At 37.9% G+C, this 13,479-nt stretch overlaps 1 protein-coding gene and 1 long non-coding RNA gene across 3 annotated transcripts in view; one reads left to right on the top strand and one right to left on the bottom strand.

Annotated features, from left to right (window-relative positions):
• LOC133532041 (uncharacterized) overlaps positions 1 to 13,479 on the top strand; it is a 331,954-nt gene that overhangs the window by 236,772 nt on the left and 81,703 nt on the right. The gene's annotated exons all lie outside the window — the stretch shown is intronic.
• LOC133532218 (uncharacterized) lies at positions 1,531 to 5,574 on the bottom strand. The gene is made up of 4 exons (XM_061870788.1): positions 5,457 to 5,574; positions 3,678 to 3,774; positions 2,997 to 3,148; positions 1,531 to 1,734 (listed from the first exon to the last, which is right to left on the bottom strand). The coding sequence occupies exons 1-4, from the start codon at positions 5,502 to 5,504 to the stop codon at positions 1,588 to 1,590; spliced, it is 444 nt and encodes a 147-aa protein (XP_061726772.1). The 5' UTR covers positions 5,505 to 5,574; the 3' UTR covers positions 1,531 to 1,587.

The raw sequence follows: 13,479 nt of genomic DNA, 5'->3' as shown, positions 1-13,479 counted from the left end.
GAAGCCATACCAAATATACCAAGAAGCTGTACCACGAACCACGAGATCAAAACGACGTGAGCGCCGAAAATTTCATAGCGCTTACGCGTTTAGGTCACGAGATTCACGCTCCGCTCCCATGTTTGTTGTCGGCCGACAACTCATGGTGCAAAATACTAGTTTTCTGTGCCGGTTCTATACGTAGTTTTACATTTCGCGCCTTTTTCTGAAAAGTTAGGTCTGTTTCAGTGTATCAATGGAGTAGAAATAAATTTATTATGTATATTACCTATAATATTGTTATAAACCGCTCTCTGCCGATATCGGTGCAAATGTGCCCATGATGCCAGCAGCATTTCCGCAGGATTAAGGATTAAGGATTAAGTAGGTAATTGTTTGAATTGGTAAACATCTTGAAAGAATAATTTAAAAATGTAGTTATTTAAAAAAGACACTGGGGAGTTTCTTCCGGCGTTTCTTCTCTCCGGGTGTATTTCTTGAAACGCTAATAAAGTAATAAAGATTTTTATCAAAATGTTTTGGTTATTTATTAATTCCTAATCCTATAATATTATTACAAATACCACTCACGCTAAGTACAAAATACCTCCCTCGAGATAAAAAGATTCCACGAGACTGTAACGTCAGTTACCAATTCTTTCGTGTTGTTGGATAAATGACTAGCATTAACCGTGGGGACTCACCTGTGATGTGGTATGCAGCTTCCTCAGGGGCCCCTGGTTTGGTTCCTTCGACGGTGAAATGTCGTAATCTCACAGGCTGGCGTCGGGAGACGACTTCTATTTGTGCTGAATACTTTGTCAATTTGATTTTGGGTTTTTAGGCTCAAGCTTTCGACGGAGCGAGCAGATATCGCGCGTTTCGATTTGGAGATCGTTGGGAAGAGAGAATGGCAAGCTTCGGTGTTGGGCGTTTGAGAAAAGCGTTCCGTTTTTGGCTTATCCCGTTTGGAATATGCTAGTCCATTAAGTATTAATTGATTTGAAAATAATAAACGAAAATACGTAGTATTTGTGCGTACATATACAAAAGCGTTTGTGCGTACACTTACATTAATTAAGCAAAGCAAATTTATGTATCCAGATTAAGTATCCAGTAGGGCTACGCCAGACATACAGACACTTAAATTTGCTTAATTAATGTAAGAATACACGAAATAATTGGTAACTGACGTTACAGTCTCGTGGAATTACCCGTAAGAGGGAAGAATACCTTTGCGATCCTAACGAAATAATGGTACCTTTTCTATGAAATTACATTTCGGGAGAAAACGTTTTCCACTAACTGAATCATTTTAATTTTGATGTCGATCGCTTCAGCTTAATAGGTAGGTATATTCTAGGTTTATAGGTATCGCTTATTTTTTTAATTGTTTGTTTATGTTTTGCAAATTTTGGAATAAAGGAACACCTACTACAAATCATGGAGAATGGAAAAAGTTTAGGAGTGGAAACAAATTATCCTCTTCGCTCTCTGTAGGTATGGACGATTATCTGTCCTTCTCTCAAATAAAATAAAATTAGCCACTAATCAGTATAAAAAAATCTCCTTTATTTAAAAAAACAACCCACATAAGTACAACCAAACCTAGCAGATGTAAGATAGACCCGCGGCGTAAGGACTGACAGCAGGTACGGTCAGGACATCAGGTGTGTTAGGCAGCGTGTTGGACAGCAGGTTGGAGACCAGGAGAAGCTGGAGGGTGTTGGCCAGGTTGTTGGCTACGGTGTTATCCTAAAAACAGAAATTCCGGGTTTAATATCATTTCTAGATTTTTTTATAATATGTCGGTTGCAAGCAAGCATACGGCCCGCCTGATAGTAAGCAGTCTCCGTAGTATATGCACGCCTGCAATTCCGGAGGAGTCTCTACTCTAGATCTGTAACTACATCCGCTGTGCTGTGCCCTACTACAAAAAGCGAGATGACATTCATAGTGCCCATACCTCTTTTGGACGTACTTTAAGGTCATATCCGGGTCCAGACAAATACTGCTTCACCGCACCACCATTCATGGAAACTCAGTTAGAGCAGCAGTAACAGCAGTCTTACTATATTCCTCCTAAGCCTGCCTTCCTACTCAAGAGGAGTTGAGAATGGATCTTATTGGCAGAAGATAATATACTCCGCGAATTAGAATACACAGCGACGACAAACTAGAATGAGCCAATATTATTTTTATACTACGTCGGTGGCAAACAAGCATACGGCCCGCCTGATGGTGAGCAGTTTCCATAGCCTATGGATGCCTAATTACTATGATTAGTTAAAAATATTAAGATTAAATATACGAGTATTAAGATTCCTGGATACTTAGAGAAGTATGGACCTATTCGAACTTCGAGTATAATGGCGGTTACTCCGTCGACAGCTAGGCTCCTATATATATAATAATATAGCGTAGAACCAAGAACAGTGGCGTAGACATATATTGCGCCATATTTCATTCTTGAGCTCTGAGTTATAGGGTAAATAAGTAAGATACCTGAATGATATTAGTAGCGGCAAGACCGTTAACACAAGGACACACAACTCCCCCGGCTAGTGCAAGGAGCACATTTCCAGCAACCACACCTGGATACCAGCAAATCTCTTTGAGCCAGGACACCAGGTTGAACTAGGCCAGCAGCTAGAAGATTAAGATGGATAGGATATCTGAATGATGTTAATACCAGTCAGTCCATTGACACAAGGGCCCACAACTCCCCCATCTAGTGCAGGGAGCACATTGCTGGTCACCACACTAGGAGCCAACAGACCAGGCTGAGCCAGGAAACAAGGTTGAAGAACTTAAAACTAAAGTAGATAGGGAACCTTAATGATGTTAGTAGCAGTGATGGACTGGCCATTGACACAAGGACCCACCACTCCTCCAGCTTGTGCAGAGAGCACATTGCCGGACACTACACCAAGAGCCAACAGACCAGGTTGAGCCAGGAAACCCGGTTGAACAAAACCACCATCTAGAAAGACTTAATACTAAGGTAGATAAGGTACCTGGATGATGTTAGCAGCAGACAGTCCATTAACACAAGGTCCCATAACTCCCCCAGCTAGAGCAGGGAGCACATTACCGGCCACCATACCAGGAGCCAACAGACCAGGTTGAGCCAGGAGACCAGGTTGAACCAGACCACCAGCTACAAGACCTGAGAAAAATATTTGTCATAAAAACTGTGAGATACTGTGTAAAATAGATGTTATTCCTAAACAGTCCAGAAATAAACGACCGTCGCCTTTCCACTGACGCGAAGATGAGAAGAGACGTGCGGCGAGTAGCCAATAGTGCTGGTTTAAATCCAGAAGAGCGAAAAAGAGATGTAGATTCCACAAGTTGTTTTTCCCACGTCTCCTTTCATCTTCATCTCACTGCTAAAGCAAAGTCTTGTTTTTTCTCAAAACTGTGAGTGTAAGAAGCTAAATATCGCTTCCTCGTGCTATTTAAGTTAACATTCCCCCTTGGACTCCTCGTTTATAATTTTACAATATTAAGTGTCTGATTACAAATCTCCAAAGTAAATATCGTTGTACAGTGAGCTGCAAAATTGCATGGCAATAATGACACCAAGGCTTTATCGCGCTATTTGTGAAGCAAAATTACATCTTATGGAATGCAGATGGTGTCGATTACATTAGGTCTGAAAAGAAATCTGAATGTAACTCAAAGGACAATGTTACCTGGCTGGTTTAGCAGGACCTGGTTTTGGATGACGTCCATACCGCAGCCGCAGCCGCAGCCTGGGAGGAGGTTCTTGATGACCTGGGCTGTGCTAGCCTGAAACAGATATTCCAATTTAGTTTTGGAGATGTTTACAAGAAAGTAGATCAAAAGCTTTATTTGACGTTCTTAAGCGCATTGTAATACTCGTATGCCTACTTGGAAAATAAATTATTTATCTTTATCTTTAATTTGAGCTGCAGCGTTTGGAAGAACTAGATGATAAACCACATATCTGAAAGACGTGACCCTACATAGCTGACTAAAATTATAAATTCTACTTGAATCCTTATTTATAATAGCATAAGGTCCAGTATAAAGATTATTTATATGCAAGGCTCGGAAACCAGTTAAATTTCCAAACCGTTATCATGTACTTGGCACAAAACCTTTTAATTTCGGTTTCACTCGAAAAACCGTTATTTTTAAACCGGTTTTTATGAGAACAGTTCTTGTCAAATTAACCGGTTTAGAGCAATAAAAACCGGTTAATTCCTATGTCGGTGTCTATGTTTACGTGGCACACCACCAGCCCGGCCGGCCGTTTCGTCGCTCATCGAATAAACCGGTTTTTTAGGTTACAATAAAGTTCTTAAAACGTTGGGTTCTTATAAAAGTTCGGAGGAAAACCGAAATAAACCGGTATTTACCGGTATTTTATAAACCGGTTCCGAGCCTTGTTTATATGGATCAACGACATTTTTAATCAGTATTTTTGGTTCGGTATGAACTGTTAGAAGGAAAATACCGCATAAAAGCGAATATAAAATAAAACAAAGGAAAACATACCGCAATATTATTACAACAAAATCGTACTGAAATAATGTTTTTGCCCGGAGTCCGAACGAACTTTTTAATTAAAAATGTGTACCGTGCTGTATTTTCTATTGTGTTACAAACAAAAGTAGTTGCAAAAACTATGCTACATTTATTTTGTCTTAAATGATTGTTTACAAAGTAACTATAAAAGTTTAAATGCAGTAGGTTCAACTTATGGAGTTTTTATAAATCGTAACTCTTTTTAGGGTTATGTAGTCGCCTAGAAACCTTTATAGTTTCGCCATGTCCGTCTGTCCGTCCGTTCGAGGCTTTGCCCGTGATCGTTAGTGCTAGAAAGCTGCAATTTGGCATGGATACATAAATCGTGCATGGCGACAGAACTGTAAAATAAAAACTATATTTTTTTATAGTACCTCTCATATTAGATATTTTTTTGGAATTATTATTTTTGCTTTGATCCAATAGTGTGGAATAAGGGTCCTCAAACTCATTACTCTTTATAATTGTATCTATTACTGATTTGCCAATGGAATGTTTCCAAAATTGTGATATTTCGAAAATTCTCAAACTTTTGTTGGTAAAGGAAGCGAAAGAGGTATGTCAGGATCGTAGCAAATGGATTTCCGTGGTCTCTGCCTATCCCTCCGGGAAATAGGCGTGATTATATGTATGTATGTCATACTTTTGGAAGGGAATCGAAATTTTCCATTTCCAAAATGTAATTTTCTTTTGTTTCCTGTATTTTATTTACTTTCCGAGGAACTTTGAACTTTTTGGAAACTCCGCAATTTGCACATCAGATGGCCTATCGCGAATACCGAAGTTCGCAAATTGCGGGCGTTTTCTCTCTGTCATTCTAATTACACCTTAGTTGGAGTAAAAGAGAGAAATGCCCGCCATTTGCTGATTTCGGTGTTCACGGGAGACCCCTCTGTACTATTTATCTATTTAATACTTACGTCGAAAATGGCGAACGCAACACACGCAAAAATAATTTTAGAAACCATTTTAGGCTCTTTTTTTACTTTAAAGTATTTTCGAACTAAATGACTATGAATGGCATTAAAAATAAACAGTAGCCCATATATAGTAAAATATTATGTAAAATATAGATTGTGATTTCCTAATATTTCTGAAATTTTAGATAAGATATGTGACAGAATTGTGAAATAGATAATTATCTACATGTCAAAGAAAGAAAATATTAACAAGTGTTTACAAACTTAAATTTTTTACATAGTTAAATTGCATAGAAAATATTTTGTAACTTCATTTACCTATTTGATAAATATTTATATCATGACCTAATGAATTAATTGTTAATCACTTTATTTATTTAATTTCAACACTATGATATGGAGTGTCGGCAACACCCCTGAGGTTGCAGGCGTCCATAGGCTACAGTTACTGCTTACCATCAGGTGGACCGTATGAATGTTTGCCACCGTTGTCGTATTAAAAAAATGACACAGAGGCGTTTCTGTTTGAAATAACAGAGGCTTATTGCAATTCGGTCCAGATTATAAATTTGACCTTAATTTGATGGATATGATACGAGCAGTGTTGACCGAAACGTAAATGCAATTGACCAAAAACCATTACAAATTGAACCGCAAATTGTAACCGTCCGTTACGGTTTACGGTTCAATTTGTAATGGTTAATGGTCAGTTGCAATTAACGTTTAGCCAACACTGGATACGAATATGTAACTTTTAATACATACAGAATATACATATCATATCCAGATCATACCTATAACATGTAATAATACGCGTCATGCGCATTTTGTTGATTTGTACTTCAATTTTTTATTCTTTAACAGCCAAAACGATTAGCGACTACGACGTCAGGTTTATCCTTTTTTTTATCCATCAGTTTTGTGGTAACCATGCACGATTTAATATATATATTGTGTAATGTAATACAGTCAACAACCCTATTGGACTTACACCCTTTTTTTTAACGTTGGGGAAATGCTTTTACGCATGCCACCTAGTCCGGGGGAAACCAGGGGCGATGACGGACTAACCAGTAGAGGACTACCGTCTAAAACCACCAACGAATGCCGGCTCCGCCTTAGATTGGGTGCCGCAGGGTCGCTATCAGCATTCGACCGCGTGCAATTGGACTTACACCCTATTGGACTTACACCCTATTGGACTTACACCCTATTGTCCCTATTGTGCTTGTTTGCTTATCCATTGCTGTACTTATATATATATTTTTTTTGCGACAATAGTTGACTTTTTTTAATAGTGTTTATTATGTAGGTATTTAAAACTCTGAAAAAAAATATTATTAGTGAATTGGTAGAAAATTAATTTACTTTTTATATTGTTAGCAACCGGACTGGCCTAGTGGGTAGTGATCCTGCCTATGAAGCCTATGGTCCTGGGTTCGAATCCCGGTAAGGGCATTTATTTGTGAGCCCAGATATTTGTTCCTGAGTCTTGGGTGTTTTCTATATATTTAAGTATGTATATATTATATATATCGTCGTCTGAGTACCCACAACACAAGCCGTCTTGAGCTTACTGTCAGTCAATTTGTATAAGAATGTTCAATTTTTATTTATTTATAAAGAAAAATAATACATAATAAAAAGCTGCCAACTATCATCCAAAACTAATTCAATAATCTTCGTTCAGGTGTAAATATTATTTGACAGTCGCAGCATTGAGGAAAAATATTTTTATACAAGAAGGAAACATCTCCGACAACATCAGAATAGAGATTGATATTGAAACACGGTGCGATACGAATTTTAAGATACGTCAAACATTTGCTAAAGATACGATATGGATAAGATGCGTCAGTTTCAAAGGTGACGTATCTTCAAACAAAAACGTCATATTTGACACTGACATATCTAATCCATATCGTATCTTTAGGAAAATTTTGACGTATCTTTAAGTTCGCATCGGTCCGACAGGCAACATAGAGACGATTCAAGAACTTGACCAATGACCCATATCACTGTTGCTTTCGTATAGTTTACAATGACTATTTAAGTTTAAGATCAAGAAACTAAAGTTAATTGAACTGACAAACACGCATTTTTATGTGACATATTTTTCTCCTTAGCTTGCAAAATATGATGCAATGTTTTGCAGTTCTTTCGGAATTTACAAGGTCATGCATTTGTCAAAGAATTTCGTTAAGGCATGTGCCAGACGGCAGTCAACCACAGTTTCTGCAAGATGACCTTGGTATAAAAACAGTGGTTTTATGCCATATAGCAAGTGGTTGAAACCAAATTCTGCATGAAATGCCCTTGGTAGACAGACGTGCTCTGCCAACCATTGGTTTTGGGCTTGTTGTAAACCATGTAGACAGCCGCGCTTCTACCTCGCGTCTACCAAGGTCATCTTGCAGAAACTGTGGTTGTCTGCCGTCTGGCACATGCTTAAGACACGTTTTAACTTCTTTTTCCATGACAGGTGATCGGATCGTGATCACTTGATGTTTTCTTTAGAAAACTGAAGTGCCGGATGCCCCGGGCCGTTGTTACATGAGTCATAATTTACTTTATGATGTGAGTAGTCAGAAACAGGAGTGCTTTTAGATACTATGAGGTCTATGAGTCATTTTCTGTGAGAATACAATTTTAATATGTAAAGTTGTGAAGAATAAAACTACTTAAGATTTTAGGTCCTTTATTAATTATTAAATTTAACGATGATTTATGCCGTCATGGTGTCTACCAAATTCCTTGATAAAATAACTGACGGATTGAACGTTTTATAATCACAGATGTAATGTGGCGCCGCAATTCGGCTCTCATTTACATATAAACCAAAGTTGTTATTTCAAATTGTTTTGATTGAAATAGATTTGCCTAGCATTGTTATAGGTAGTAGCTTTTTAATATGGGACGATTTGGCATTAAGAATGTCGAGTTATGATTTTTTTCGAAACAAATACCTATATGGAGCAGGAACAAAAAATTAATTTCTTTCAAAAACCGCAATTCAAACCGTAATACCCTCGCAGCTTATACTACGAATTATTTGTAATTTTTTGGCATACTATATAAGAACTTATGTACAACATGAAAGCAAATAAACTACTTGAATATTTCAATTGAATAGCAGGAAAAACCGAAAATGACATTTTAAAGTATTTTTTATTGAAATGGGTCCTGCATCATTTTTATGCTTAACTATGAATTTCAAACGATTTGACATGAAAAAGTCATGATTTTTCTTCAAAAACAATGTATGGAACAGGAACAAACAATCAATATAATTCAAGAACCGCATAAAATACCGTAATATCCTCACAGATGGTTATACCACGAATTATTTGTGATTTTATGGCATGCTTAATATTTCTGTAACAGGTGCGGTTTTTTTTTAATAATGAAATAATACTGCTTTAGAGTAAGTCGGCAGCGATTTGGATAGCCCAGACAGCGCAAGTGTTGCTTTAAACTTCTAAATAATTATGACGTTCAAATAACACTTGCACAGTCTGGAATATCATAATATTGGGTTTGGAGTGGAATTCTACCAGGATTGAATAGAGTAAAACATTATATTGTCGCAGACAGCAAAACGATACGTGTATTCATTTGTTTGTAAACTGACAAAATAAAAAACCACAGACAAAACAAAATAGCTTCCAGCTAAGGAACATTGGGTTTAAAACCTGTTTGGTTTATATGTTCTAACACCTGCCCTTAAACCGAACAGTTTAAACCAAGATTATAAACACAATTAAAATGTTTGTCTTTGCCTAGAGGCTTTGTCAAAACATCCGCAGGCATTTGATCAGTAGACAAGTATTCTAAGTTAATAATTTTATCACTTACGACTTGCCGCACATAATGATGTCGAATGTCTATATGTTTACTTCTACTATGGTTAATTTGGCTGTTACAAATCTTCTGCGCCGACTGACTATCATTGTATAGAGTAATGGGTAAGTATTTACCTAAGCATTCATGTAAAAAGGTCCTTATGAATGCAGCTTCTTTCGCTCCTTCGCATAACCCCATGTACTCTGATTCGGTTGAAGATAAGGCAATGGTTCTTTGCTTACGACTCTCCCATGACACAGCCGAGTTGCTTATCTTGAACACATAACCTGTATATGAACGTCGGTCCAGCGGGTTAGACGCCCAATCTGCATCTACATACCCTGTAACAGATAACGTTGATTTCTCATATTGCAAGGAATAATCCATAGTTCCTTTTAAATATCGAAGAACACGCTTCGCCGCTTTCCAGTGCGTTTCAGAATAACAGTTGTTGAACTGGCTTAATAGGCTTGCTGTATGGGCAATATCTGGTCTTGTGCACACCGCTAAATACATAATGCATCCAATCAGGCTTCTGAACTTAGAGTCAGGATCAGTCTGTTCTCCCTTTTCAAATTTCAAGCCGGTCTCTAAAGGTGTGTTCACAGGCTTGCAGTCTGCCATATTAAATTGTTCTAACACTTTCTGTATGTAATTTTTCTGATCAAGAGTAATTTTATTTTTATCTTGAGTCAATCTCATGCCCAATACATGTGTAGCACGACCAAGATCCTTCATTTCAAATATTCTCATTAGTTCTTCCTTCAGCTTTTTCTTCTCTGGTGTGTCTTTACTGAAAATCAGAATGTCATCAACATATAATGCTAATATAATAAGATTACCACTATCATCCGATTTTATGTAAACACAGGGCTCGCTGAGTGATTTTCTGAACTTAAGGACCTTCAGGGCATTATCAATTTTGTCATACCAGGCCTTTGATGCCTGTTTCAGTCCATATACTGCTTTGTTCAGTTTAAATACATAGTTTTCTTTACCTTTGACTTTATACCCATCTGGCTGTTCCATATACACAGTCTCCTTTAAATCACCATTGAGGAAGGCTGTCTTCACATCCATGTGATCAACATTCATGTCTAAGTTGACTGCCAGGGCAAGTAAAATACGTATGGTTGAGTACCTTACCACAGGGGAGTAGGTCTCATTGTAGTCTACACCATATTCCTGGGTAAATCCCTTAGCTACTAATCTAGCTTTGTAACGAAGTAACTGACCTTCCAATCCAAGTTTCTTTTTGAAAATCCATTTACATTTTACAGCTTTCTTTCCAGCAGGTAATGTTGTCAATGTCCAGGCTCTGTTCTTTTCAAATGACTTGTACTCTTCCACAATTGCTTCCTTCCAATGTACTTTATCATGTCCTGACAGCGCTTCATGAATTGTCTTTGGTTCAGCACCTTGACATGCAACTGTCATTGCAATCTCTGCATTAACGGAGTCTGTCATTTCCTCATACTCACTAGAGCCTTGATCCGTAGTCATATCAGGATTCCAAGTGACATCATTAGGATCATCTACAAAACTGGAACTAGAAGTGCTTGGTTCAGTTTCAGATACTTCAGATACTTCAGATACTTCCACAACAGGATCAGCTGACAAAAGATCTGCAGTTAAAGGATCTGCATTTCTAATAGTATTATCTATGCCATCACTAATTAAATGTAACTGGCCATCTGTAGTAGAATTTTGCTGATTCAGTTTTATATCTTTATACATTTTATCTTCAAAGAACTGTACATCTCGAGACTTAATACATTTAGACGGGTTTTCAGGGTCAATTAGTCTATATCCTTTTGATCCATCGCAATATCCCACAAATACATACATTTTGCTCTTTGCATCTAATTTCTTACGTTTTTCACTAGGGATCATTGCATAGGCGACACAGCCAAATACTCTCAAATTAGATAAATTGACTTTATTACCTGACCATAGCTCTTCAGGTGTGGTCCCTCTTACCGCCTTACTTGGTGACTTATTCTTAATGTATATTGCTGTATTCAATGCCTCGGCCCAGAACCTCGGGTCCATTCCAGCATCCTGCAGCATGCAGCGTCCTGCCTGCATAACCGTGCGGTTGGCGCGTTCTGCGACTCCATTCTGGGCTGCACAATATGGTATGGTTGTCTGATGCTGGATGCCGTGCTCTTTCAGAAACATCTGGAACTGTTTATTCACATATTCAGTGCCATTATCTGAACGAATCGCTTTTATTTTCAAATCAGTTTGATTCTCAACAAAACTCTTAAAGGTTTTAAATACAGACAATACTTCATCTTTACTTTTAATAAAATATCCAAAAGTCATTCTAGAATAATCATCAATGAAAGTCAAGAGATATCTACTACCACTGAATGATGAAACTGGCATAGGTCCCATTAAATCAGAATGAATCAGACCAAGTTTCTCAGTAGCTCTGGTATAAGACCTTTTGGGGAATGGTAATCGACTTTGTTTCCCTTCAAGACATGCTACGCAGGGAATATGTTTATCATTAGTGTAATCAATTCCACTAGCCATACCTTTTTTTAGTAAATCCATACTCCGTCTGTTTAGATGTGAAAGTCTACGATGCCACAACTCCTGGGATGACTTCATTTCACACAGATTAGCAGCTTCTTGATCCCTTGAAAGAACCTTAAGTACTGGCTCACCCAAATCCTCAGAGTGACATGCCGCAGCTAGCTCGTATCCATGTGACGGTTGACTCGTCATGTCCAGTTCATAGACGCCGTTCACCTTCGTAGCACTGGCAATTACATCTTTGCCGCAATAAATATCGCATTTCTGCTTCTTAAAATGCACTTCGAGTCCTTTGTCTACCATCTTGCCAACGGAAATAAGATTTGTTGACAATCCCGGCACGTAAACAACATCGCTTATTTTCGTAGTTTCACTGTGTCCTTTTAACAACAATTCGACGGTTCCATGTCCCTCACTATGCAACTTTTCTTTATTCGCCACTGTTACTGAACGCGGAGTTTCCAAAACATAATTTTGCAATAACGTTTTATCGTTTGACATATGACAAGTTGAGCCGCTGTCAATGTAAAAGGAGTTTGACTTAACGTCAACTGCCAAAGCGGTTAGCAACGTTCCGTTCCACGCTTTTTCAGTCTTCTCACTGCGTTTCTCACTTTTATTGGCTTTGTTTGGACAGTTTTTCGCATAATGATTCGGTTTCTTACATATGAAGCACTTAACCTTCGATGGATGTTTGTTGACACTTTTTGAACTAGAACCCCGGTTTGTAAACATAGAACTTTCTTCGGTCTTATCGTCTCGTCGTAAATTTTCTTGTAGTAATTTACTTTTTACTGTTTCACTGCACAATTTAATGTTAGAATTTTCCAATGCCATAATAAGTGGATCATAGTCTGGTGGTAGACCACTTAACATAATTACTGACAGGAAATCATCATCTAATGGAGAATTTATGTCTCGTAGTTGTTGATCTAAATCAGTGATCTTCAAGAGATACGCCTCCATATCCTTAAATTGCTCTAGTTTCAATCCAAATAAAGTACGTAGCAGTCCTAGTCTTCTACATAGCCCTTTATCTTCGTAGGCATTTTTCAAATTGTTCCAAGCTTCGTATCCAGTCTTTGCGTTACGTACATGTGAAAACGATGACGGCTGCACCATCAGGCATATTTTTGCAAGCGTTCTCTGTTGTTGACGCTCATCGCTGACCTTGGGAACGCCGGTAGACTCTTCCTGTATGCAATCCCATAGATTTTCGTGAATCAAGTACATACGCATCAAAAACTTCCAGTTTCCATAGTTAGCTATGCCACTGAGCTTTTCAAAATTGACTGCGATCCCGGAACTCGACGTGGAAGACGAGGTCGTCGTCGGCAAATTTTCATACGACATTTTCGAATTAATTTTTGAACTTTTTGCCGAAAACTATTTACGTACTAATTATTCGCGTATCCTGGGCCCATAACCTATTGGGTTTGGAGTGGAATTCTACCAGGATTGAATAGAGTAAAACATTATATTGTCGCAGACAGCAAAACGATACGTGTATTCATTTGTTTGTAAACTGACAAAATAAAAAACCACAGACAAAACAAAATAGCTTCCAGCTAAGGAACATTGGGTTTAAAACCTGTTTGGTTTATATGTTCTAACACATAATCGCTGCCAACTTAGC

Source organism: Cydia pomonella, chromosome 26, assembly GCF_033807575.1.
Source record: "Cydia pomonella isolate Wapato2018A chromosome 26, ilCydPomo1, whole genome shotgun sequence".
NCBI lineage: Eukaryota > Metazoa > Arthropoda > Insecta > Lepidoptera > Tortricidae > Cydia > Cydia pomonella.
Note: the sequence above shows the minus strand (reverse complement) of the source record. Positions and strands in the feature narration are given on the sequence as shown.